At 49.8% G+C, this 27963-nt stretch overlaps 1 protein-coding gene across 3 annotated transcripts in view; it reads left to right on the top strand.

Moving 5' to 3' along the window:
• LOC144605342 (N-fatty-acyl-amino acid synthase/hydrolase PM20D1-like) overlaps positions 1-27963 on the top strand; it is a 58323-nt gene that overhangs the window by 8147 nt on the left and 22213 nt on the right. For 2 of the 3 annotated variants that reach the window (XM_078420478.1, XM_078420476.1), the window contains exons 2-6: positions 4294-4526; positions 10111-10197; positions 14860-14993; positions 17742-17861; positions 23325-23400. In XM_078420478.1, the coding sequence (XP_078276604.1) occupies positions 4294-4526; positions 10111-10197; positions 14860-14993; positions 17742-17861; positions 23325-23400 (650 nt within the window). The remainder of the gene's footprint in view (positions 1-4293; positions 4527-10110; positions 10198-14859; positions 14994-17741; positions 17862-23324; positions 23401-27963) is intronic. The other variant, XM_078420477.1, reaches the window with a different exon arrangement.

Raw genomic sequence — 27963 nt, 5'->3', positions numbered from 1 at the left:
CACTAACAGGATCAACAAACTCATCAGGAAGGCTGGCTCCGTCCTGGGGGTGGAGTTGGATTCATGGGGAGGTGGTCTTGGAGGGGAGGATGCTCCTCAAACTGTGGAGCATCCTGGACAATACAGCTCACCCCCTCCATCACATACTGGTCAACCTGAGGAGCACCTTCAGCAACAGACTGGTCCCACCAAGATGCAGCACAGAACGCCACAGGAGATCCATCGCTGCTGGACAATGACTCCCACCCCATGCAGGACACTGTCACTGCCCTGAGTAGCTCCTTCAGTGACAGACTCCTTCACCCCAAGTGTGTGAAGGAGAGATATAGGAGGCCCTTCCTTCCCGCTGCTGTGAGACTGCACAATCAGCACTGCTCCCAGCAGACGAGTCAACAATAACAGTTAAGGAATACACAGTAAACTGATGACAATTTGTCCTTGTCTTTACTTTTAATTATAACTGGACCAAGTGGACCCGTTGGGCCCAAAGCTCTCGTGCATTGGTGCAGCACCCTGTCCTCCCCCCCTCCCCTCTCTCCTCAACCCCTACCTCCCCTCTCCCTTCTCCCCCACTCCCCCTCCCTCCCTCCTCCCCTCCCCCTCCCCTCCTTTTAAACTTAAAAATGTGAATAACTTAAAAAATATAACACCGATCTCAATAAAACTACTTGCATTATCACTAAAGTGACAACGGTGAGTAAGGTGGGCCTACAATTGTCGCACTATCGTGTACCGTTTTGGCTGAAGTTCAGTCACAAACAAGATAACAAATGAGAGTTTTAGTATATAGATGAATGATCTCTTGCTCTCCACTTTGCTGCTGTAACACTGTAAATTTCCCCGGTGTGGGACGAATAAAGGAATATAAAATAATTATTATTATTATCTCCCTCTCCCCTGACTCTCAGTCTGAAGACGGGTCTGGACCTGAAACGTCACCCGTTCCTTCTCTCCAGAGATGCTGCCGGTCCCGCTGAGTTACTCCAGCATTTTGTGTCTATCTTTCATGCCTGGATAGATACGGTTGGCACACCTCCTTGTCTCAAGGACACTGGTGATCCAGATTTGTTTGCATAACCTCCCTAGTTCCGTGATCAATGTGACTTTTTTTGATTGATGTTCCTCTCCGGATCTATTTAGTTAGCCAGCTGCAATCTGAATCTTCAATCCAAATGTTAAATTACTTAATGAGACCACAGTCCTCTCACATCCCACATGTTAGCACAGATTAAAGACAGTCTCCCCGCAATGCAGCAAGCACGAACTCCACACGTTTTCTGTTTAAGACCGGAAGATAACAGTGTTTGCTCCTCATTCCATTGAAAGGGATTCAAATGTCCCACCCTGCAAAGTTCAATTGTTTCCTTCAGAATCTCCAATAGTTGACTCGTGGGTTGAGCTGGTGAACCTCGCTCGGCTTGCCTTCGGCCTACCTTACCCATGCTGATGACACACTGGCTTCGTTGAATACTAACGGTGACAAAGGTTATGGGGAGACAGCAAGAGAATGAGGTTGAGAGGGAAAGATAGATCAGCCATGATTGAATGGCGGAATAGATTCAATGGGCTGAATGGCCTACTTATGCTCCTATGACTTATGAACGTATGTCCCTTCGGCCCATTGCTCTCTAAACCTCTCCTATCCATATATCTAACCTGTGTCATTGCACTGCTTCCACACCTGCCTCCGGCAGCTCCTTCCAGATACAGACTCCCCGCCCCAATGAGAAAATTGCCCCTGAGGTTCCTTTTGCCTGATGCTTTACTCTTTCAGACAGTTGTGAAATTTACTGGATTTCCGCATCATGTTGTAATAAGGAGAACTGCGTGCATAAACAGACACGAAGGCACACACACACACAGGCACACATGCACACAGGCATGCACGCACACACACACATACACACACACACACACGCACACGCACACACACACACGCACACAGGCACGCACGCACACACACACACACACACACACGCACGCACACACACACATACACACACGCACACACACACGCACACGCACACAGGCACGCACGCACACAGGCACGCACGCACACACACACACACACACACACGCACGCACACACACACCCATACACACACACACACACGCACACATGCACACACACACACGCACACATGCACACAGGCACGCACACACACACACACACAGAGGCACGCACGTACACAGGCACACACACACATAGGCACACACACACACACACACACAGGCACACACAGACACACACGCATGCGCACACACACACACAAGCACACACACACAGGCACACAAACATGCGCACACATGCACACACACACACATAGGCACACACACACACACACACAGGCACACACAGACACACACGCATGCGCACACACACACACAAGCACACACAAACATGCGCACACATGCACACACACACACATAGGCACACACACACACACACACAGGCACACACAGACACACACACATGCGCACACACACACAAGCACACACATGCACACACACACACACACACAGGCACACAAACATGCGCATACACGCACACACACATTACACACACACACAAACACACATTACACAATGTTACACAAATCACACCCTAACCCTAACCCTAATGAACATTAAAATCCTCAGTTTTATGTAACTAACTTACAGACACCCCACCCCCCATTTTCCCCTCCCTCTCACCAGCCCACTCCACCCTGGTCTCCTACCCATTTCTCCCCATCCTTCCTCTGGCTTCACAATTCTCCCCTCTTCACACCTTTAGTCTTTTCATCTCTGGTCCTTGCCAACAATCAAACCCCCCCCCCCCCCTTCACCTGTATCCACCTATCACTCGTCAGGCTTTGTCCCGCCCCCACTCTCTTTTCCAGCTTTCTCCCCTCTGCCACAATCAATGAAGAAGGGTCCCAAGCTGAAACATCGCCGGTCCATCTACTCCACAGGTGCTACCTGACCTGTTGAGTTCCTCCAGCACTTGGTATTTTGCTCAAGGCCCCACATCTGCAGTTCTTTCTCTCTTCTCTGAATTAATGTTTTCATTTATCGTAATTCTGGGTTCTTTTATGTTGCAATGGCTGGAACTCTGCTGAAACTGAGTAGAAAGAGGAAGTTCCATTGATGTGAATCGTTCAGAATCTTTAATGCATCTGAGTTTAAAACCCAGTGGACTTTGTGGCCTGCTTAAATTACTTGAAATTTGCAGTCACTTAGACAAATGGTTTCCTGCAACATATTTCAAACCAAATGATTCTTGGAAGAAGGTTACTTTTTTGTTGGTCATCTTTTCAACGTAAAGGCCATGAGCTCGTTCCCCATTCTCGACAGAAACGTCACCCATCCATGTTCTCCAGAGATGCTGCCTGACCCGCTGAGTTACTCCAGCACTCTGTGAAACGTCACCCATCCATGTTCTCCAGAGATGATGCCTGACCCGCTGAGTTACTCCATCACTCTGTGAAACGTCACCCATCCATGTCCTCCACAGATGCTGCCTGACCCGCTGAGTTACTCCAGCACTCTGTGAAACGTCACCTATCCATGTCCTCCACAGATGCTGCCTGACCCGCTGAGTTACTCCAGCACTCTGTGAAACGTCACCCATCCATGTTCTCCAGAGATGATGCCTGACCCGCTGAGTTACTCCAGCACTCTGTGAAACGTCACCTATCCATGTTGAGTCGGGAGATGGGTCCCAACCCAAGACTCTACTCCAGACTGATTCAGAGCTTTGAGCTCCGTTGTGTATTAACCAGCGTCTGCAGTCCTTTGCTTCAAAACTCTTCCCCCATTCCTATTAGTCCTGAAATATTGACATTGTGTCTCGATCTTAATGGAAAATTGGCAATGGTTGGCAGCATCGCAACTAACCTTCAGCACTGCCCTAATTGTTTGCATGTCTTTCATTCATTTGATCTAAATCTCTCTGTACCACCGTCTATATCAAGGAATCACGGGATATGGGGAAAAAGCAGGAACGGGGTACTGATTTTAGATGATCAACCATGATCATATTGAATGGCGGCCGCCATTGGTGGAGCGGGAGCACGTGGCCGCTGGCTGGGTGAGGTCACGTGGGGACGCGGTGCGGTGACATCACCCTTTGTCCCTTATTTGGGAGTGAGGAAGTTGGCAACCCTAGTCCCTATCCACACTGTATCTGTAAACTAAACAGAACTGGTGTACATGGGTGGCTGAGGGTGGGCAGGGGAAGGGTCAACGGGCCGAAGGGCCAGCTTCCACGCCGCGCCTCTCTATCGACTCCATTTTCTTGTGTCCTTGCAGCCTTCCCGACCGTGTTTTCCTCCAGCGTGGTGCACCACGAGACCATTGCCGACTACAGCCACCTGTTCTCCATCCGTGGGTCAAACAGCTCTCTGCAGCCCTACATCCTGTGCGCCCACCTGGATGTGGTTCCTGCCATCGACAGGGAGTGGGAGGTCCCGCCATTCTCCGCGGAGGAGCGCAACGGCTTCATATACGGGCGGGGAGCCTTGGACGACAAGCTAGCTGTCATGGTATTGTACCTGAACACTTTCCCTTCACTTGCTTAAACCAGCTTGCGTGTGGAGGCCATTGCCTTGACTGATGGGCGGCATCTCTGAAGAGAAGGAATGGGTGACATCTCGGGTTGAGACCCTTCTTCAGACTGAGTCAGGGGAGAGGGAGCCGAGCGATCTGGAAGGGATATATAAGCAAATTTGTCTGAATATATCTGGAAGGGATATATAAGCAAATACGTCAGTCTGAAGAAGGGTCTCGACCCGAAACGTCACCCATTCCTTCTCTCCTGAGATGCTGCCTGACCTGCTGAGTTACTCCAGCATTTTGTGAATAAATACCTTCGATTTGTACCAGCATCTGCAGTTACGGGTCGGGTCGGGACGGGTCGGGTCGGGACGGGTTGCATCTTAACAGCAGGGGGACAAACATTCTGGCAGGCAGGTTTGCTAGTGTGACACCTGTGGCTTTAAACTAAGTAGTGGGGGGGAGGGGTTAACAAATTGTGAATATGAAGATGAGGTAAAAGGGAATACAGGAGATATTGCAAAAGACTCTCGGAAGAATGGGAACAGAAGTTCTAGAGCGGAAAAGAAATTAAGGGCAGGGCCAATTGTGACCGATGTGAGAGGGGAGGTAAATACAGAAGTTAAAGTGTTGTACTTAAATGCGCGTAGTATAAAAAATAAAGTGGATGAGCTTGAGGCTCTGTTAGTCATGGGCAAGTATGATGTTGTAGGGATCACTGAGACATGGCTACAAGAGGACCAGGGCTGGGAACTGAATATTCAGGGGTACACAACGTATAGAAAAGACAGACAGGTGGGCAGAGGGGGTGGGGTTGCTCTGATGGTAAGGAATGATATTCATTCCCTTGCAAGGGGTGACATAGAATCAGGAGATGTTGAATCAGTATGGATAGAAATGAGAAATTGTAAGGGTAAAAAGACCCTAATGGGAGTTATCTATAGGCCCCCAAACAGTAGCCTCGACTTAGGGTGCAAGTTAAATCAGGAGATAAAATTGGCGTGTCAAAAATGTAATGCTACGGTGGTTATGGGAGATTTCAACATGCAGGTAGACTGGGAAAATCAGGTTGGAAATGGACCCCAGGAAAGAGAGTTTGTAGAGTGCCTTCGAGATGGATTCTTAGAACAGCTTGTACTGGAGCCTACCAGGGAGAAGGCAATTCTGGATTTAGTGTTGTGTAATGATCCTGATCTGATAAGGGGACTAGAGGTAAAAGAGCCATTAGGAGGCAGTGATCACAACATGATAAGTTTTACTCTGCAAATGGAAAGGCAGAAGGGAAAATCGGAAGTGTCGGTATTACAGTATAGCAAAGGGGATTACAGAGGCATGAGGCGGGAGCTGGCCAAAATTGATTGGAAGGAGGCCCTAGCAGGGAAGACGGTAGAACAGCAATGGCAGGTATTCCTGGGAATAATGCAGAGGTTGCAGGATCAATTTATTCCAAAGAGGTGGAAAGACTCTAAGGGGAGTAAGAGACACCTGTGGCTGACAAGGGAAGTCAGGGACAGCATAAAAATTAAGGAGAGGAAGTATAACATAGCAAAGAAGAGTGGGAAGACAGAGGATTGGGACTCTTTTAAAGAGCAACAAAAGTTAACTAAAAAGGCAATACGAGGAGAAAAGATGAGGTACGAGGGTAAACTAGCCAATAATATAAAGGAGGATAGCAAAAGTTTTTTTAGGTACGTGAAGAGGAAAAAAATAGTCAAGGCAAATGTGGGTCCCTTGAAGACAGAAGCAGGGGAATTTATTATGGGGAACAAAGAAATGGCAGACGAGTTAAACCGTTACTTTGGATCTGTCTTCACTGAGGAAGATACACACAATCTCCCAAATGTTCTAGGGGCTGGAGAACCTAGGGTGATGGAGGAACTGAAGGAAATCCACGTTAGGCAGGAAATGGTTTTGGGTAGACTGATGGGACTGAAGGCTGATAAATCCCCAGGGCCTGATGGTCTGCATCCCAGAGTACTTAAGGAGGTGGCTCTAGAAATAGTGGAAGCATTGGAGATCATTTTTCAATGTTCTATAGATTCAGGATCAGTTCCTGTGGATTGGAGAATAGCAAATGTTATCCCACTTTTTAAGAAAGGAGGGAGAGAGAAAACGGGTAATTATAGACCAGTTAGTCTGACATCAGTGGTGGGGAAAATGCTGGAGTCAATTATAAAAGACGAAATTGCTGAGCATTTGGATAGCAGTAACGGGATCGTTCCGAGTCAGCATGGATTTACGAAGGGGAAATCATGCTTGACAAATCTACTGGAATTTTTTGAGGATGTAACTAGGAAAATTGACAAGGGAGAGTCAGTGGATGTGGTGTACCTCGACTTTCAGAAAGCCTTCGACAAGGTCCCACATAGGAGATTAGTGGGCAAAATTAGGGCACATGGTATTGGGGGTAGGGTACTGACATGGATAGAAAATTGGTTAACAGACAGAAAGCAAAGAGTGGGGATAAATGGGTCCCTTTCGGAATGGCAGGCAGTGACCAGTGGGGTACCGCAAGGTTCGGTGCTGGGACCCCAGCTATTTACGATATACATTAATGACTTAGACGAAGGGATTAAAAGTACCATTAGCAAATTTGCAGATGATACTAAGTTGGGGGGTAGTGTGAATTGTGAGGAAGATGCAATAAGGCTGCAGGGTGACCTGGACAGGTTGTGTGAGTGGGCGGATACATGGCAGATGCAGTTTAATGTAGATAAGTGTGAGGTTATTCACTTTGGAAGTAAGAATAGAAAGGCAGATTATTATCTGAATGGTGTCAAGTTAGGAGGAGGGGGAGTTCAACGAGATCTGGGTGTCCTAGTGCATCAGTCAATGAAAGGAAGCATGCAGGTTCAGCAGGCAGTGAAGAAAGCCAATGGAATGTTGGCCTTCGTAACAAGAGGAGTTGAGTATAGGAGCAAAGAGGTCCTTCTACAGTTGTACCGGGCCCTGGTGAGACCGCACCTGGAGTACTGTGTGCAGTTTTGGTCTCCAAATTTGAGGAAGGATATTCTTGCTATGGAGGGCGTGCAGCGTAGGTTCACTAGATTAATTCCCGGAATGGCGGGACTGTCGTATGTTGAAAGGCTGGAGCGATTGGGTTTGTATACACTGGAATTTAGAAGGATGAGGGGGGATCTTATTGAAACATATAAGATAATTAGGGGATTGGACACATTAGAGGCAGATAACATGTTCCCAATGTTGGGGGAGTCCAGAACAAGGGGCCACAGTTTGAGAATAAGGGGTAGGCCATTTAGAACGGAGATGAGGAAGAACTTTTTCAGTCAGAGGGTGGTGAAGGTGTGGAATTCTCTGCCTCAGAAGGCAGTGGAGGCCAGTTCGTTGGATGCTTTCAAGAGAGAGCTGGATAGAGCTCTTAAGGATAGCGGAGTGAGGGGGTATGGGGAGAAGGCAGGAACGGGGTACTGATTGATAGTGATCAGCCATGATCGCATTGAATGGCGGTGCTGGCTCGAAGGGCTGAATGGCCTACTCCTGCACCTATTTTCTATTGTCTATTGTCTATTGTCTATTGTCTATTGTCTATTGTCTATTGTCTATTGTTATCTTCTTATATTATATAAGCAAATACGTTTCCTTCCATAAAGATAGATTGATAGAAAGATAGATAGATAGATAGATAGATAGATAGATGGATGGATGGATGGATGGATGGATGGATGGATGGATGGATGGATGGATGGATGGATGGATGGATGGATGGATAGAGACATATACACACAATGAACATTTCTGCTGTTTATTACGGGCATTACAAAGTACTATGTTTCCATGTCCATTGTGCTGCTGCTAGTAATAATCTCATTGTTCCGTTTCGGGACATATGACAATGACATACTTTTGACTCGTAACTGTTAATGAAAGTTATTATCGACAAACGCAGCAGAAGGCCAGATATTTCTGGTGCTTTTATTAACCCGGCAGTGTGCTGAGTCAGCGGTTTCTCAGCGGGGCAGAATCTGCTGAAACTCGTCAGTTGCTTTGTGTGTGATTGTGCACAGATCAGCAAAGACAGACCGTGTAGGAAGGAACTAACAGGTGCTGGATTAGACCGAAGATCGGCACAAAACGCTGGAGTAACTCAGCGGGGGCGGGCAGCATCTCTGGAGAGAAGGAATGACTGACGGCGAAGAAGGGTCTCAACCTGAAACGTCGCCTATTCTTTCTCTCCAGTGATGCTGCCCGTCCCGCTGAGTTACTCCAGCATTTTGTGTCTTCAGTGTGAAACAGCATCGGCAATTCCTTCCTACGTACCCTTGACTCCGAGTTGATTATTTAGCTGGCTTAGTGAGAGTGCTTTGGAACAAACGGAATCTTAAATAGTGAGTCATTCGAGACTTTACCTCACTAAGCAAATGCCATCCAACTTTCCTATTTTCTTTGAAGGGATTTGGCATTCAATGGAAGGAATCAGGCACATTAAATATCTTAGAGCTTGCGGCTCATGTGGAAAAGAATGACAAATTATTCCCTACATCTCTGTTACGAGAAATGTTGTTGTTCATAAACATGTGGATTATTCCGTGGGAATCAATTGTCAGGGCATTAATTATCAGGGGCGGCACGGTGGGGCAGCGGTAGAGTTACTGCCTCACAGCGCCAGAAACCCGGGTTTGATCCCGACTACAGATGCTGTCTGAACGGAGTGTTTACAAACACACGCGCACTCCCCTGTGACTGCGTGGGTTTTCTCCGGGTGCTCCGGTTTTCACACACGCTCCAAAGGCCTACAGGAGGCTCGATTGTAGCCTTTCTGCCGACTGGTTAGCACGCGACAAAAGCTTTTCACTGTACCTCGCTCGGTACACGTGACAATACACTAAACTCAAACTAAACTCGGGTGTGTAGGTTAATTTGCTTCGGTGAAACTGTAAATTGACCCTAGTGTGTAAGATAATGTAATGTATCGCTGGTCGGCGTGGACTCGGTGGGCCGAAGGGCCTGGACTCGGTGGGCCGAAGGGCCTGGACTCGGTGGGCCGAAGGGCCTGGACTCGGTGGGCCGAAGGGCATGGACTCGGTGGGCCGAAGGGCATGGACTCGGTGGGCCGAAGGGCATGGACTCGGTGGGCCGAAGGGCATGGACTCGGTGGGCCGAAGGGCATGGACTCGGTGGGCCGAAGGGCCTGGACTCGGTGGGCCGAAGGGCCTGGACTCGGTGGGCCGAAGGGCCTGGACTCGGTGGGCCGAAGGGCCTGGACTCGGTGGGCCGAAGGGCATGGACTCGGTGGGCCGAAGGGCATGGACTCGGTGGGCCGAAGGGCCTGGACTCGGTGGGCCGAAGGGCCTGGACTCGGTGGGCCGAAGGGCCTGGACTCGGTGGGCCGAAGGGCCTGGACTCGGTGGGCCGAAGGGCATGGACTCGGTGGGCCGAAGGGCCTAGACTCGGTGGGCCGAAGGGCCTGGACTCGGTGGGCCGAAGGGCCTGGACTCGGTGGGCCGAAGGGCCTGTTTCCTCGCTGTCTCTCTAGAGTCTAAAGTCTAACAATTTGGTAAAATGCTATATGGTGGAATATTGTTCTTGAATCCATCTGGTGTTTATTTTCCTCAGGGAATTCTCCAAGGCCTGGAATTGCTGTTGCTTCGAGGCTACAAACCGCAGCGATCGTTTTACATCGCAGTAGGCCATGATGAGGAGGTGAGTTGAAGACCACGAGCTGAAGTTATAGACAGCCTGGCCGTCCCAACCTGCCCACCGACTCCACACTGACCATCGATCAGATTCATAAGTTCTAGGAGCTGAATTATTCCATCCAGCCCATCCAGTCTACTCTGCTGTACTCAGGGCTGATCTATCTTTGAAGGGTCTCGACCCGAAATGTCGACCATTCCTTCTCTCCAGAGATGCTGCCTGCCCCGCTGAGTTACTCCAGCTTTTTGTGTCTATCTTTCCCCTCAACCCCATTCTCCTGCCTTCTCCCCAAAACCCCTGACACCCGTACTGATCAAGAACCTGTCAATCTGCACCTTAAAAATATCCATTGACTTGGCCTCCACAGCCGTCTGTGGCGATGAATTCCACAGATTCACCGCCCTCTGACTAAAGAAATTCCTCCTCATCTCCTTTCCAAAGGTAAGTCCTTTTATTCTGAGGCTGTGACCTCTGGTCCTACACTCTCCCGCTAGTTAGGCCAAGCGATGACCTAATATACCATCTTCCTATTTAACCTGTCCCTGCTCCTTGTAATTTTAAACACCTCCATTAACTACCCTTCAACTTCCTCAGTTCCAAAGGAAATAGCCCCAAACAATCCAATATCCTGCTATTTACAATTTTTTTGTCTAATGTACTTTAGAGTTTACAGATACAGGGTGGAAAGAGCCCCTTCGGCCCACCAAGTCCGCGCCGACCAGCGATCCCCGCACACTGCACGGCCCTCCACATTAGGGATCATTTACAATTTAACCAAATTTACCGCGGCCAATTAGCTCACAACCCTGCACATCTTCGTAATGTGGGAGGAAACCAGGGCACCCGGAGGAAACCCACATGGTCACAGGGAGAACATCCCCGGTCCTTCTGCAGTTGTACAGGGCCCTAGTGAGACCGCACCTGGAGTTCTAGGTGCAGTTTTGGTCTCCAAATTTGAGGAAGGATATTCTTGCTATTGAGGGCGTGCAGCGTAGGTTTACTAGGTTAATTCCCGGAATGGCGGGACTGTCATACGTTGAAAGACTGGAACGACTAGGCTTGTGTACACTGGAATTTAGAAGGATGAGAGGGGATCTTATAGAAACGTATAAGATTATTAAGGGGTTGGACACGTTAGAGGCAGGAAACATGTTCCCAATGTTGGGGGAGTCCAGAACCAGGGGCCACAGTTTAAGAATAAGGGGTAGGCCATTTGGAACAGAGATGAGGAAAAACTTTTTCAGTCAGAGAGTTGTGAATCTGTGGAATTCTCTGCGCCAGAAGGCAGTGGAGGCCAATTCTCTGAATGCATTCAATAGACAATAGACAATAGACAATCGACAATAGGTGCAGGAGTAGGCCATTCAGCCCTTCGAGCCAGCACCGCCATTCAATGCGATCATGGCTGATCACTCTCAATCAGTACCCCGTTCCTGCCTTCTCCCCATACCCCCTCACTCCGCTATCCTTAAGAGCTCTATCCAGCTCTCTCTTGAAAGCAGAGAATTCCACAGATTCACAACTCTGACTGAAAAAGTTTTTCCTCATCTCCGTTCTAAATGGCCTACCCCTTATTCTTAAACTGTGGCCCCTTGTTCTGGACTCCCCCAACATTGGGAACATGTTTCCTGCCTCTAATGTGTCCAATCCCCTAATTATCTTATATGTTTCAATAAGATCCCCCCTCATCCTTCTAAATTCCAGTGTATACAAGCCTAATTGCTCCAGCCTTTCAACATACGACAGTCCCGCCATTCCGGGAATTAACCTAGTGAACCTACGCTGCACGCCCTCAATAGCAAGAATATCCTTCCTCAAATTTGGAGACCAAAACTGCACACAGTACTCCAGGTGCAGTCTCACCAGGGCCCGGTACAACTGTAGAAGGACCTCTTTGCTCCTATACTCAACTCCTCTTGTTATGAAGGCCAACATTCCATTGGCTTTCTTCACTGCCTGCTGTACCTGCATGCTTCCTTTCAGTGACTGATGCACTAGGACACCCAGATCTCGTTGAACATCCCCTCAAGAGAGAACTAGATAGAGCTCTTAAGGATAGCGGAGTCAGGGGGTATGGGGAGAAGGCAGGAACGGGGTACTGATTGAGAATGATCAGCCGTGATCACATTGAATAGTGGTGCTGGCTCGAAGGGCCAAATGGCCTCCTCCTGCACCTGTTGTCTATTGTCTATTGTCTACAGACAGCACCCGTAGTCAGGATGGAACCTGGGTCTCTGGTGCTGTGAGGCAGCAACTCTACCACCCAGGTACCTATTCACCTGTGCAGGTTACAACATGGTCTTATGGTATCCAGTGTAGGTCATAAGCACAGGTGAGACGGGAAAAGGGGATAATGTGTAGGAAGGAACTGCAGATGCTGGTTTAAACCGAAGATAGACACAAAAAGCTGGAGTAACTCAGCGGGACAGGCAGCATCTCTGGAGGGAAGGAATGGGTGACGTTTCGGGTCGAAAGCCTTCTTCATAATGTTAATCTAGACGACCATCAAAATAAAGTTAGATGAGTTCGCGTTTAGAGAGTATGGAAGGAAGGTCATAGAGTCATAGAGTGATACAACGTGGAAACAGGTCCTTCGGCCCAACTTGCCCACACCGGCAAACATGTCCCATCCACACTAGTCCCACCGGCCCGCGTTTGGTCCATATCCCTCCAAACCTGTCCTATCCATGTACCTGTCCAACTGCTTCTTAAACGTTGGAATAGATCCCGGCCTCAACTACCTCCTCTGGCAGCTTGTTCCATACACCCACCACCCCTCGGATTCCTGTCAAATCTTTTCCCCTTCACCATAAACCTATGTCCTCTGGCCCTCGATTCACCTACTCTGGGCAAGAGACTCTGTGCATCTACCCGATCTATTCCTCTCATGATCTTGTACACCTCCATAAGATCACCCCTCATCCTCCTGCGCTCCAAGGGATAGAGGCCCAGCCTGCTCAACTTCTCCCTGTAGCTCACACCCTCTAGTCCTGCCAACACTAAGGGGGAGAGTGGTGGCATACTGCCAGTCTAATGGCCACAGATATCCTTGGGTGTTTTAAAAATAGAAAGGAATTCTCCTTCAGTTTCCTTGCTAACTTTACTTCCCAATCCAAGGTCAACAAATCGCGGTTATTTGGTTTAATGGTTCAACTTATTTGTCCACAAAATAACGGCGATTGTTTTGCAAAAAACGGTCTGTTTGAAAGGAAGCTTTTGGGCTTGTCATTCGCCGTGGGTCTGAGTCATTGGAAGGTCTCGGAGAGAGTGTTTCTCGGAGAATTCCCCTCTCCCTCTCCTCCCTTGCCCAGCAACACTTGCAGATCACAGACCAAAGCTGGCAATAATCCAAGCCCAGCTGGGTCGGAGCGCCAGGCTCCTGGATACTGCGTGATTCCAATAAATAACTCACAGGACAAATGTGGAATTTGTTTGGTTTAGTTTAACCTCATACGTTCATCAGTGATCGGGGCAGAATGAGGCCTTTCGGCCCTTCAATTCTAGTCTGCCATTCCATCATGGCTGATCTATCTCTCCGTCTTAACCCCATTCTCCTGCCTTCTCCTTGCGGTCTCGCCCCCTCCCCTGACATCAGTCTGAAGAAGGGCCTCGACCCGAAACGTCACCCATTCCTTCTCTCCTGCCTGACCCGCTGAGTTACTCCAGCGTTTTGTGTCCAGCCTCTATGACCCTGTTCCGACCCAGACTCGCAAACCTCCCCCCCCCTCTCCCCGCTCACCTGTATCCACCTATCACTTCACATGCCTTGCCCAATAAACTCCCAACTCTCCCAGCTTTCGTCCCCCCCCCCCCACACACCATCAATCTGAAGGGTCCTGACCCGAAACATCGCCTGTCCACCCCCCCCCCCCACAAATGCCAACTGACCCGTTGAGTTCCTCCAGCACTCCACTTTCAGCACCTGCAGTTCAGTAATGTAGAATCAAAGAACTGCAGATGCTGGTTAATGCACAAAAGGACACAAGGTGCTGGAGTAACTCAACACTTGCGGGACAGGCAGCATCTCTGGAGAACGTGGATGGGTGGCGTTTCAGGTCGGGACCCTTCTTCAGACTGATTCTCCAGAGGCACGGTGGCACAGCGGTAGAGTTGCTGCCTTTCGGCACCAGAGACCCGGGTTCGATCCTGACTACGACTGTTGTCTGTACGGAGTTTGTACGTTCTCCCTCCGGATGCTCCGGTTTCTTTCCACTAAATGGCTTTGGTAAGATTGTAAAACTGTCTCTGGTATGCAGGGTACTGTTAGTGTACGGGGTGATCGCTGGTCGGCGTGGACTCAGTGGACCCTAGGACCCACTGCTTATCACTGTACCTCGGTACACGTGACAATAAACTGAACTGACCAGCCCTGTTTCCGCGCCGTATCGCTAAAGTCTAAACTAAATTCTAAAGCCTGAAGTGTAAGAAAATAACTGCAGATGCTGGTACCAATCAAAGGTATTTATTTCACAAAATGCTGGAGTAACTCAGCAGGTCAGGCAGCATCGCAGGAGAGAAGGAATGGGTGACGTTTCGGGTCGAGACCTAAAGCCTGAAGATGCTGCCAGACCCGTTGAGTTATTCCAGCTCTCTGTGTGAGGTTCAGTGTTGGCTGGTTGTGAAAGGGGCTACATAAATGCATTGTTTTTGTTTCTTCCTGATGAGCAGGTTGGAGGGAACAGCGGTGCCAGGAACATCGCGTTAGCCTTGCAGTCCCGAGGAGTGAAGATCGCCTTTCTCCTGGATGAGGGATCTGCCATAATCGAGGGCGTCATACCAGGATTGGAGAAACAGGTTGCAGTGTAAGCACCTCCGTCCCTTCCATCACCAACACCTTCAGCTGTGTTTGTTGAAACACACATCAGTTCAGTTACAGTTACAGTTTAGTTTATTGTCACCTGTACCGAGGTACAGTGAAAAGCTTTTGTAGCGCGCTAACTAGTCAGCGGAAAGACTGTACGTGATTACAATCGAGGCATTTACAGTGTATAGATACATGATAAGGGAGTGACGTTTAGAGCAAGGTAAAGTCAGCGAACGTCCGATCAAGGATAGTACGAGGGTCACCAAAGAGGTAGACAGTAGTTCAGCTCGGCTCTCTGGTTGTGGTAGGACGGTTCAGTTGCCTGATAACAGCTGGGAAGAAACTGCCCCTGAATCTGGAGGTGTGCGTTTTCACTCTTCTGTACCTTTTCCCTGATGGCAAAGGCTCGGATGTTATTGGTACATGAGGCCGAGAGGTGAACTTATAAAGAGGTGTATAAGATCAAGAGGGGAACAGATAGGGAGATGCACAGTCTTTTATCCATTGTAGGGGAATCAAGAACCAGAGGACATAGGCTTAAGGTGAGAAGGTAAAGATCTAATGGGAACTTGAGAGACAACTTTCTCACAAAGAGGGATGGTGGGTGTATGGAACAAGCTGGCAGAGGAGGTAGCTGAGGCAGGGACTATAACGATATTCACAAAACATTTGGATAGATACATGGATAGGAAAGGTTTAGAGGGATATGGACCAAATGTAGACAGGTGGGACAAGTTTAGTTTAGTTTAGAGATACAACGGGACACAGGCCCTTCGGCCCATCGAGTCCTTGCTGACCAGCGATCCCTGCACACTTGCACTATCCTAAACACACTAGGGGCAATTTCCAAATATACCAAGCCAATTAATCTACAAACCTGTACGACTTTGGAGTGTGGGAAGAAATTGGAGATCCCGGAGAAAACCCACGCAGTCACGGGGATAACGTGCAAACTCCTTACAGACAGCACCTGTAGTTAGGATCGAACCTGGGTCTCTGGCGCTGGAAGGCAGCAACATTGCCGCTGCACCACCGTGCCGGTAAGATGGGGCATCTTGGTCAGAATGAAGAAGTTGGGCCGAAGGGCCTGTTTCCGTGCTGTGTGACTCTATGAATCTGACCCACAGCTGCAACCATTATGTTGGCTGATGTTTTTTCAGTGACGTATCATAATCCCATCTGGAAACGTTCTGGAGAGCTTCACCGATGTGCTGGCCAACATTTCTCCCCTACTTGTCAACAGATCTGATGGTCTGTTGTAGCGGAAGAGATCAAAGTGGGTTCTTATCTATAGATTATCCTTCTGTAGCCAACAAAAACAACTTGCACGATTGTAGAGTAAAACAGAGATCCTGAAAACACTCAACATTATGCCGGTGGCGCAGCGGTAGAGTTGCTGCCTCACAGCGCCAACGACCCGGGTTCGATCCTGACTCGGGGTGCTGTCTGTACCGGGTGGGTTTTCTCCAGGAGCTCCGGTTTCCTCCCACATTCCAAAGACGTACAGGTTTGTTGGTTAATTGCCTTTGGTAAGGTTATAAATTAGAGTCTCAGAGTCACAGAGTGATACAGTGTGGAAACAGGCCCTTCGGCCCAACTCGCCCACGCCAGCCAACATGTCCCAGCTACACTAGTCCCACCTGCTTGCGTTTGGTCCATATCCCTCCAAACCTGTCCTATCCATGTACCTGTCCAACTGTTTCTTAAACGTTGGGATAGTCCCAGCCCCAACTACCCCATCTGGCAGCTTGTTCCATACACCCACCACCCTTTGTGTGAAGATTTACCCCTCAGATTCCCATTAAATCTTTTCCCCTTCACCTTGAAATTGTCCCCAGTGTGTGTAGGATAGTGTTAGTGTTCGGGGTGATCGCTGTTCGGCACGGACTCGGTGGGCTATTCTTCCCCTTATCCTGCACCTGTGCACTGTAGACGGCTCGATTGTAATCACGTGTAGTCTTGCTTCCTGCCGACTGGATAGCGCGCAGCGGAGTGGAGGATTCCACTGGTGCGAGAGTTTAGGAACAGAGAGCACAGCCTCAGAGTAAAAGGAGGCAGCTTTAGAAGGGAGGGTGGTGTTTGTGGGGAGTTGTGGTGTTCCCCCAGATACTCTGCATTCCCCCCATGTCCCGGAGGCATGTGGCTGGGCCAGCCCCTGCAAGTAGGCCCGAATATGTAGGCGAGTGGTGGAATCTGGGGGGAGGGAAGAGTGCGATTGCACGGATCTTATGTGGAGCAAATGGGAGAATTCATGTCCATAAGTGATAGGAGCAGAATGAGGGCCATCGACTCTACTCCGCCATTCGATCATGGCTGATCCACCTCTCCCTCTCAACCCCATTCTCCCGCCTTCTCCCCGTAACCCCTGACACCCGCACCAATCAAGAATCTGTCCATCTCTGCCTTAAAAATATCCACTGACTTGGCCTCCGCAGGGGTTGAGAGGAAAAGATAGATCAGCCCTGATTGAATGGCGGGGTAGATTTGATGGGCCGAATGGCCTGATTAAGCTCCTATCACTTATGAGAAACGAGCGGCAGGAATCACAGGGGTGGGGGGGGGGGGGGGGCAGTGAGGGAGGGGGGGGGGTGGGGAGGGTCAGACAGAGAGGAGTGGAGGAGAACGTCAGTGAGTTTGAAGAAGGGTCCCGATCGCCGGTCCGTTCCCCGCGACTTGTGAACTGACGAACGTGCGCCCGACAGTGAACAACACTGAGAGTAAATCCGCCCGTCTGTGCCGTCCGCAGGATCGCCACGTCTGAGAAGAGTTCCGCGACCATTGGCCTGAGGGTGACAACAAGTTCCGGCCACTCCTCCATGCCTCCGAAAGAGACAAGCATTGGAATCCTGGCCGCAGCTGTGTCCAAGTGAGTGGATGTGGGGGGAGGCCAGAGAGAAGCCCCCTCCCCTGACATCAGTCTGAAACTGGAACCCCACCCGAAACGTCGCCCACTCCTTCCCTCCCCAGATGCTGCCTGACCCGCTGAGGCACTCCAGCAGTGTGTGTCTGTGTGTGGGTGGGTGGGTGTTAGGTATATGTATAATATTTATATTATATATTCATTATATTATATATATATATATATATCTGTGTGTGTGTTCCAAGTGATTCAGAACAGTTCTTTACTAGTTTACATGCACTTTAAGTCTTGCGTGCGCGCGTGTGAAGTGGAGCCAGGTTTCTGATGGTCTTCATGTACCAACTGCATATCGTTCTATTGGTAGCACACTTATCATGGAGGCAGAGTTGTGCCAGCCTTCTGCCATCTTTCTCTCTCTCTCTCTCGCTCTCACACTCTCTCTCTCTTTCTCTCTGTCCCCTCTCTTTTGCGGCATCTCTCTCTCTCTCTCTCTCTCTCTCTCTCTCTCTCGCTCTCTCTCTCTCTCTCTCTCTCTCTCTCCCTCTCTCTCTCCCTCTCTCTCTCTCTCTTTCTCTCACTCACTCACTCTCTCTCTCTCCCTCTCACTCTCCCTCTTCCTCTCTCTCTCTCTCTCTCTCTCTCTCTCTCTCTCTCTCTCTCTCTCTCTCTCTCTCTCTCTCTCTCTCTCTCTCTCTCTCTCTCTCTCTCTCACTCTCTCTCTCTCACTTTCACTCTCTCACACTTTCTCCCTCTCACTCTCCCTCTTCCTCTCTCTCTCCTCTCTCTCTCTCACTCTCCCTCTCCCTCACTCTCCTCTCTCTCACTCACTTTCACGCTCTCTCTCTCTCTCTCTCTCTCACTCGCTCTCTCACTCTCTCTTCCTCTCACAAAACTAAACTAAAGTGAATGTCAATGGGGCTGAATTTCAACAGCTGAGTTCCATATGTGCTATGACACCACACATTTACTGAAGATAGACACAAAGCTCTGGAGTAACTCAACGGGGCAGGGCAGCATCTCTGGAGAAAATGGACAGTCGACATTTTAGGTCGGGACCCTTCTTCAGATCCTAAGAATGGATTTTCACTCCTCGATATTCAATAGAATAGGCCTAACCCTAAACATCACCTGTTCTGTCCCTCCATAGCGGTAGAGTTGCTGCCTCACAGCACCAGAGACCCGGGTTCAATCCTGGTCGTCCCTTCCTACCCAAACCACCCTAACCCCGGGCACTTTCCCTTGCAACCGCACGAGATGCAACACCTGTCCCTTTACCTCCCCCCTCAACTCCATCAAAGGACCCAAACATTCTTTCCAGGTGAGACAGAGGTTCACCTGCACCTCCTCCAACCTCATCTATTGCATCCGCTGCTCTAGATGTCAACTCATCTATATCGGCGAAACCAAGCGCAGGCTCGGCGATCGCTTCGCTGAACACCTGCGCTCGGTCCGCATTAACGCCACTGATCTCCCGGTGGCCCAGCACTTCAACTCCCCCTCCCATTCCCAGTCTGACCTCTCTGTCATGGGCCTCCTCCAGTGCCATAGTGAGGCCCGCCGGAAATTGGAGGAGCAGCACCTCATATTTCGCCTGGGCAGTTTGCGGCCCGGTGGTATGAACGTCGACTTCTCCAACTTCAGATAGCTCCTCTGTCCCTCCCTTCCCCCTCCTCCTTCCCAGATCTCCCTCTATCTTCCTGTCTCCACCTATATCCTTCCTTTGTCCCACCCCCGACATCAGTCTGAAGAAGGGTCTCGACCCGAAACGTCACCCATTCCTTCTCTCCCGAGATGCTGCCTGACCTGCTGAGTTACTCCAGCATTTTGTGAATAAATCGATTTGTACCAGCATCTGCAGTTATTTTCTTATACTGACTACGGGTGCTCTCTGAACGGAGTTTGTACGTTCTCCTTAACACCGTGTGGGTTTTCCCCGGGTGCTCCGGTTTCCTCCCACCCTCCAAAGGTGTACAGGTTTGTAGGTTAATTGGCTTGGTATGAATGTAAATTGTCCCTAGTGTGTGTGGGATAGTATTAGTGCATGCGGATCGCTGGTCGGCGCAGACTTGGCGGGCCGAAGGGCCTGTTTCCGCGCTCTATCTCGAAACTAAACTTTAAAAAAAGATGCTACTGACCCGCTGAATCCCTCCAGCACTCTGTGTTGTTTTTTTTCAAGATTTCTGCACCTGCAGTTCCTTGTCTACATCTGGATTTCCTTGAGTGAGTTTCATGATCAGTGGTTCTGAGCTGGATGCAGGGCGTAGAGTTGCTACAGTTGGCAGCGGTAGAGTTGCTGCCTCACAGCGCCAGAGACCTGCGCCACAGCGCCAGAGCGCCAGAGCGCCAGAGTTCAATCCTGACTACGGGTGCTGTCTGTACGGAGTTTTTCTTTGGGATCTTTGGTTTCCTCCCTTCCTCCAAAGACATACAGGTTAATTGGCTTGGTATAAATGTAAAAAAATCGTCCCTGGTGTGTGTAGGATAGTGTTAGAGTGCGAAGATCGCTGGTCGGCGCGGACTCGGTGGGCCGAAGGGCCTGTTTCCACGCTGTATCTCTAAACTAAACTAAACAAGCTAGATTTTTTGCCCAGGGAATGGACATTTGAACTGCATCTAATGTCCCAGTTGGCAGCGAAAACAGAAATGGAAATAACACAATCTGTCTCCAACCGCCCTCCTCCCTTACCAGCTAAATATTTCCATCTTTCCTCCGGATGCAGAGTAAATCTTTCCGCTTCATCGGCTAAACCTCAGCAGATGTCTTAGCCACTGGCCGTGATCTCCCCTCCCATCAGCTGTGTGAGCATTCGAACACAGAGCAACACAGCAAGTAAATACAGCAGGAAAATCCACAGGGAAAGGATCAGAGGTGGGCGAGGAAATGAGAAAGCACTTATGGAATGTCTGGAACGCCCTCCACCACTGCCCTGTTTTAAGTCGGTTTGTTCCTTTCGTGTCAGTGTTTTAGTTTTAGTTTTAGAGATATAGAGCGGAAACAGGCCCCTCGACCCACCGAGTCCCCAACGACCATTAATCATCCATTCACAATTTCCTCCGGGTGCTCCGGTTTCCACACTCCAAAGCCGTGCGGGTTTGTAGGTCAATTGGTTTTGGTAAAATTGTAAATTGTCCCTCGTGTGTGTAGGATAGTGCTAGTGTACTGGTCGGTGGGCCGAAGGGCCTGTTTCTGCAGCGTATCTCCAAGCCTGAATGAAAGCCTTTATCTTCCCATCCCCTCCCCTTTCTGCGTTCCGCAGAGACCGTTCCCTCCGTAACTCCCTGGTCCACTCGTCCCTTCCTACCCAAACCATCCCATCCCCGGGCACTTTCCCCTGTCCCTTTACCTCCCCCCTCGACTCCATCCAAGGACCCAAACAGTCTTTCCAGGTGAGACAGAGGTTCACCTGCACCTCCTCCAACCTCGTCTATTGTATCCGCTGCTGTAGATGTCAACTTCTTTACATCGGCGAAACCAAACGCAGGCTCGGTGATCGCTTCGCTCAACACCTTCGCTCAGTCTGCCTTAACCAACCTGATCTCCCGGTGGCTGAGCACTTCAACTCCCCCTCCCACTCCCAGTCTGACCTTTCTGTCATGGCATAGTGAGGCCCACTAGAAATTGGAGGAACAACACCTCATATTTCGCCTGGGCAGCTTGCAGCCCAGCGGTATGAACATTGACTTCTCCAACTTTAGATAGTTCCTCTGACCCTCTCTTCCCCTCCTCCTTCCCAGATCTCCCTCTATCTTCCTGTCTCCACCTATATCCTTCCTTTGTCCCGCCCCCCTGACATCAGTCTGAAGAAGGGTCTCGACCCGAAACGTCACCCATTCCTTCTCTCCAGAGATGCTGCCTGACCTGCTGAGTTACTCCAGCGTTCTGGGTCTACCGCCTTTATCTTTACATTTGCCTTTCAGTCTCCATTGGCGGGATCACTCTGCAGTTACAGTAATCTTAGCTGTCGCTTGACGAATGATTCTTCCATCCAATGTGGGTGATGAACGGAAGAGATAATTAGGAAGGTTTTGTCAGTCTGACCTACTCGCATTACAAAAGCCAAAACAACAGGAAACTAATGGGGCAAACCATCAGCTATTGAATAGAAATCCTGCCGAGCTCAAACAGTGTCGGCAGGTGTATTCCCTCCAGTACACCACGGGCCCACAGAGTTAGATTAAACAACGGAAAAATACACTTGCAAATCAAAAATATGTCATCAGATACTGTAAACACCCACTAGGTCTGGCAACTGTCTGGTTTTAGATAGTTTTAGTTCAGTTTATTGTCACGTGTACCTAGGTACAGTGATAAGCTATTGATGCATGCTATCCAGTCAGCGGAAAGACAATACATGATTACAATCGAGGCGTCTAGTTTAGTTTAGAGATACAGCGTGGAAACATTCCCTTCGGCCCACCGAGTCCGCGCCGACCAGCGATTACCCCACACATTAACACTATCATACACACACTGGGGACAATTTACACATACACCAAGCCAATTAACCTACGTACCTGTCGGTCTTTGGAGTGTGGGAGAAAACAGAAGATCTCTGGAGAACTCCCAGGCGGTCTCGGGAAGAATGAACAAACTCCGTACAGACAGCGGCCCGTAGTCGGGATCGAACCCGGGTCTCAGGCGCTGCAAACGCTGAAAGGCAGCAACTCTATCGCTGTGCCGCTGTGCCACTGTGCCGCCCTTTTTACAGTGTTGGGCGTTTACGGATTTTTCTGTGTTTATTTTGTAAAGAGGCCTTTTATGCTGGGTACATTATGAGTACATCTTATGAGTACATTTTTGATGGGTGTCAGGGGTTGTGGGGAGAAGGCAGGAGAATGGAGTTGAGAGGGAGAGATAGATCAGCCACGATTGAATGGCGGAGTAGACCGAGATGTAGGAGGAAACCGGTGCTCCTGGAGAAAACCCATGTGGTCCCGGGGAGAAAGTGCAAACTCCACACAGCGCCAGAGACCCAGATTCAATCCTGACGCTGGGTGCCGTCTGTGCCTGTGACCGCGTGGGTTTCCTCCGGGTGCTCCGGTTTCCACCCACACTCCACAGATGTACATGTTTGTAGGTTAATTGGCTTTGGTAAAAATTGTAAATTGTCCCTAGTGTGTGTAGGATTGTGTTGGTGTATGGGGGTGATCATTGGTCGGCGCGGATACGGTGGGCCGAAGGGCTTGTTTCCACGCTGTATCTCTGAAGCAAAGTCTGGATGGGACCCGGGTCTCTGGCACTGTGAGGCATCAGTACTACCAGCTGCACCACCGTGCCACCCTGCATCGCCCTTTGTTACCTACAGAACATGTCACGGTGGAGTTGCTGCCTTACAGCGCCAGAGACCCCGACCTGTTTCTGCGCTGTATCTCTAAACTAAACTAAACTAGAGCAGTCAGAGACAGGGATTCTAGCTTCAGAAATATTTGCAATAACAATTCGAACCAATTCTTTTCCTGTTTCTCTAGACTGGAACGCAACCCAATGCCCAGAATGTTTGGACAGGGACCAGAACGAGGGCTGTTCGAACATCTCACACCGCAGGTACAGTGAAGACAGACTCAAAAAGCTGGAGTAGCTCAGCGGGTCGGGCAGCATCTATGGAGAGAAGGAATAGGTGACGAGACCCTTCATCAGACTGAGAGTCTGGGGAAAGGGGAGCAGGAGATATAGACAGTGATGGAGAGAGATATAGAACAAACGAATGGAAGATATTCAATAAAGTAACGATGATAAAGGAAACAGGCCATTGTTAGCTGTGGGCTAGGTGAAAATGAGTTACAGACAATGAGACTCAACAGATTTGAAGAGGGTACAATGACTTGGGTGGGGGATGGATGGAGAGAGAGAGGGGATGGAGAGGTTACTTGAAGTTAGAGAAAGCAATATTCTCAGGAGGTACCCTCACTCAGTTGGCTCTGTGAGCAGTGTGGTGGAACCCTGCTCTAGAGTCAGGGAGGGGGGACACTAGAGGTGTGGGAACACAGCAGAGCCTGCGTCGATGCCTCACGAAAGGTGGAGCCCACAGTGGTCCATTGTTGGCTGGGGAACGAGGCAATGATGACGGGATGCAAACGGTGGAATTAGCAAGAGGACCAGGGTGGGGAATGGAAGGAGAAGGAGGGGATGCAAGGGATTACCTGACATTTGAGAAATCAGGGTCATGGTGCTGGGTTGCCATGGCGTTGGGTTGCCATGGCGCTGGGTTGCCATGGTGTTGGGTTGCCATGGTGTTGGGTAGGTTGCCATGGTGCTGGGTTGCCATGGCGCTGGGATGCCATGGCGCTGGGTTGCCATGGTGCTGGGTTGCCATGGTGTTGGGTAGGTTGCCATGGTGCTGGGTTGCCATGGCGCTGGGTTGCCATGGCGCTGGGTTGCCATGGCGTTGGGTTGCCATGGTGTTGGGTTGCCATGGTGTTGGGTTGCCATGGTGTTGGGTTGCCATGGTGTTGGGTTGCCATGGTGCTGAGTTGCCATGGTGTTGGGTTGCCATGGTGTTGGGTTGCCATGGCGCTGAGTTGCCATGGCGCTGGGTTGCCATGGTGTTGGGTTGCCATGGTGCTGGGTTGCCATGGTGCTGGGTTGCCATGGTGTTGGGTTGCCATGGTGTTGGGTTGCCATGGTGTTGGGTTGCCATGGTGTTGGGTTGCCATGGCGCTGGGTTGCCATGGTGCTGGGTTGCCATGGTGCTGGGTAGGTTGCCATGGCGTTGGGTTGCCATGGCACTGCTGAAGTGGAATATGAGGCACGCTGTTATGAGGTGAGATGAGGTGCAGGTACAGCAGCGTCTGTAGAAAGTATTGGTTCACTCAGAGGAACATATACGTTGTTGGCAAGGACAGTATTTGCCACCCATCCTTCATTATCCTTGAGCAAAGTTTTTTACTCAAAGTTCAAACGTTCAAGAGCAGCATCAGGCCATTCGGCCCATCAAGTCCACTCCGCCGTTCAATCATGGCTGATCTATCTTCCTCTCAACCCCATTCTCCTGCCTTCTCCCCATAACCCCTGACACCTGGACTGATCATCACCTTAAAAATATCAATTGACTTGGTCTCCACAGCCGTCTGTGGCAATGAATCCCACAGATTCACCACCCTCTGACAAAAGAAATCCCTCCTCATCTCCTCCTAAAGGAATATCATTTCATTGTGAAGGTGGCAGGTGCCTGGAACACGCTGCCGGGGATGGTGGTGGAGGGAGATACAGTAGTGGCTTTAAGCTCGGCACGTGAATAGTTTAGTTTAGAGATACAGCATGAAACCAGGCCCTTCAGCCCACCGAGTCCACGCCGACCATCGATCACCCTTTCACACTAATTCTACGTTATCCCACTTTTGCATCCAATCCCCACACACTCGGGACAATTTACAGAGGCCGATTAATCCGCAAACCTGTACGTCTTTGGAGTGTGGGAGGAAACCGGAGCAGCCGGAGAAAGCCCACAAGGTCACAAGGAGAACGTACAAACTCCACACAGACAGCCTGGGTCTGGATCGAACCTGGGTCTCTGGCCCTGTGAGGCATCGGCTCTACCCGCTGCGTCACCATGCTGTCTGTTCAGGGAAGCAGAGTTTTGACATGTCTTCAGAAGGAACATGCTGTGCTCTCAGTATGTTTGATAGATCGGTGTGGTTTGGCCTGACTACCCTTATGAAATTAGTTCTGCTTAATGTGAATTTTTGCAATATGTAAATCCATTGGAAAATAACCATGCTTCCAAGCTGATGCAAATTAGGTCACTGTGGACAGACACAAAATGCTGGAGTAACTTAACGGGTCAGGCAGCATCTCCGGAGAGAAGGAATGGGCGACACTTCGGGTCGAGACCCTTCTTCAGACCACTGTGGTGTACTCCATAGTTCTTGGTCCGTGTAATTAGAAACTTGAAGCCAATGATTAGTTACAGTGGCAGGGCCAGCCTTGTTCAACATACATTTGGTCTTTTCCTGATCATTACCAACTTTGTCAGAACCAGGTGCCGTTTGCTCCTGTTGCATTGCCAAAGAGTTAATACACTAAACCATTATTTGTGATCAATGCATAGGAATTTTAATTGATTGAGAAATACAACAGCTGGAAAAGACATGACAGCTGGCAAGGACTCGGTGGGCTGAAGGGCCTGTTTCCATGCTGTATCTTCACCCAACCATTCTGTGACAATACTTGGTTGATTGTAGTCAGCAACTGTGTGGAGATGTGTTGGGATATGGTGGTGCAGCGGTAGAGTTGCTGCCTCGCAGCGCCAGAGACCCGGCTTCGATCCTGACTACGGGCGCTGTCTGCACGGAGCTTGTAGGTTTTCCCTATGACCGCGTGGGTTTTCTCCGGGTGCTCCGGTTTCCTCCCACACTCCAAAGACGTACAGGTTTGTAGGTTGACACAAAATGCTGGAGTAACTCAGCTGGACAGGCAGCATCTCCGGAGAGAAGGAATGGGTGACGTTTCTCTCCAGGGACACTGCCTGTCTCGCTGAGACACTCCGGCATTTTGTGTCTCTCTTTGGTGTAAACCAGCGTGTGTGCAGTTCCTTTCTGCAGGTTCATGGGTTAATTGGCTTTGGTTAAAATTGTAAATGGTCCCTCGTGTAGAGGATAGTGCTAGTGTACGGGATGATCATTGGTCGGCGCATTGGCCATTGTTCATTGGTCGGGGTGATCGATGGGCCGAAGGGCCTGTTTCCGTGCTATATCTCTAAAGTCGAAAACTAGCACGCTGAATCAGAATAACTAACCTTCAGCAAGCCAGCAACAGGTATTAAGGTCTCCTCAGAGAAACATTTCAGTGTCATGTTGATGAAGATTCTTCGCATTGCTTTAATGTTTTTTCATTCTTCACAGATGTTTCCAAATTGTGGTCTCTGATTAAAGAAAGCAGCTGCTTCTTTTGTTTGAGGTCCAAATGCTTTGGAAATGTTGGCCTGTTTACACACGAGCTTGCATGCAGTCTAAACCAGGGTCTCCCTTCAAAATCATATCTCTATTTGTCATATTGTAATATTCTACATATTGTGCTGTGTAAGTCGGGGTGCCAACTATCTCTCTCAAATACGGGACAAGGTGACGTCACCGCCCCGCGCCCCACTTGGCCTCACCCAGCCAGCGACCACGTGCTCCCGCTCCACCAATGGCGGCGGCCCGGGCCGGGAGGTGGGTTGCTACGCAACCTCCGTAGGCGGTATCCGGGCCTCCGGACCTAGACTGTCCAGAGCTAAAATATCGGAAACCTAGAATGTCGGGGCCTGAACTGTTGGGGCCTAAACTGTCGGGACCTAAACTGTCGGGGCCTAAACTGTCGGGGCCTAAACTGTCGGGGCCTAAACTGTCGGGGCCTAAACTGTCGGGGCCTAAACTGTCGGGGCCTAAACTGTCGGGGCCTAAACTGTCGGGGCTTAAACTGTCGGGGCCTAAACTGTCGGGACCTAAACTGTCGGGGCCTAAACTGTCGGGGCCTAAACTGTCGGGGCCTAAACTGTCGGGGCCTAAACTGTCGGGGCCTAAACTGTCGGGGCCTAAACTGTCGGGGCCTAAACTGTCGGGGCCTAAACTGTCGGGACCTAAACTGTCGGGGCCTAAACTGTCGGGGCCTAAACTGTCGGGGCCTAAACTGTCGGGGCCTAAACTGTCGGGGCCTAAACTGTCAGGGCCTACAGCGTCAGGGCCTACAGCATCGGGGCCTAATATGGGACAAGGAAGGTCTCATAGGGGACAAACCAATTTAGCTAAAAATACGGGATGTCCTGGCTAATAGAGCTGGATAGAGCTCTTAAGGATAGCGGAGTCAGGGGGTATGGGGAGAAGGCAGGAACGGGGTACTGATTGAGAATGATCAGCCATGATCACATTGAATGGCGGTGCTGGCTCGAAGGGCCGAATGGCCTCCTCCTGCACCTATTGTCTATTGTATATTGTCTATAATACGGAGTTGGCAACCATATGTGTAAGATTGTAACATAGGCTGCCCAAAGAATTAAAGAGTGGTTTTAATGATTCATAAAGAAATGACTGTAACCATAACTACCACAATACAAAGACATTAAATAGATCTGAACAGATAAGCCCATTCCAGCACAACGGGTTTAGTTTAGTTTAGTGTTTACAGCGTGGA

Source organism: Rhinoraja longicauda, chromosome 24 (assembly GCF_053455715.1).
Source record: "Rhinoraja longicauda isolate Sanriku21f chromosome 24, sRhiLon1.1, whole genome shotgun sequence".
NCBI lineage: Eukaryota > Metazoa > Chordata > Chondrichthyes > Rajiformes > Arhynchobatidae > Rhinoraja > Rhinoraja longicauda.
This window is presented reverse-complemented; position numbering and strand designations above follow the sequence as displayed.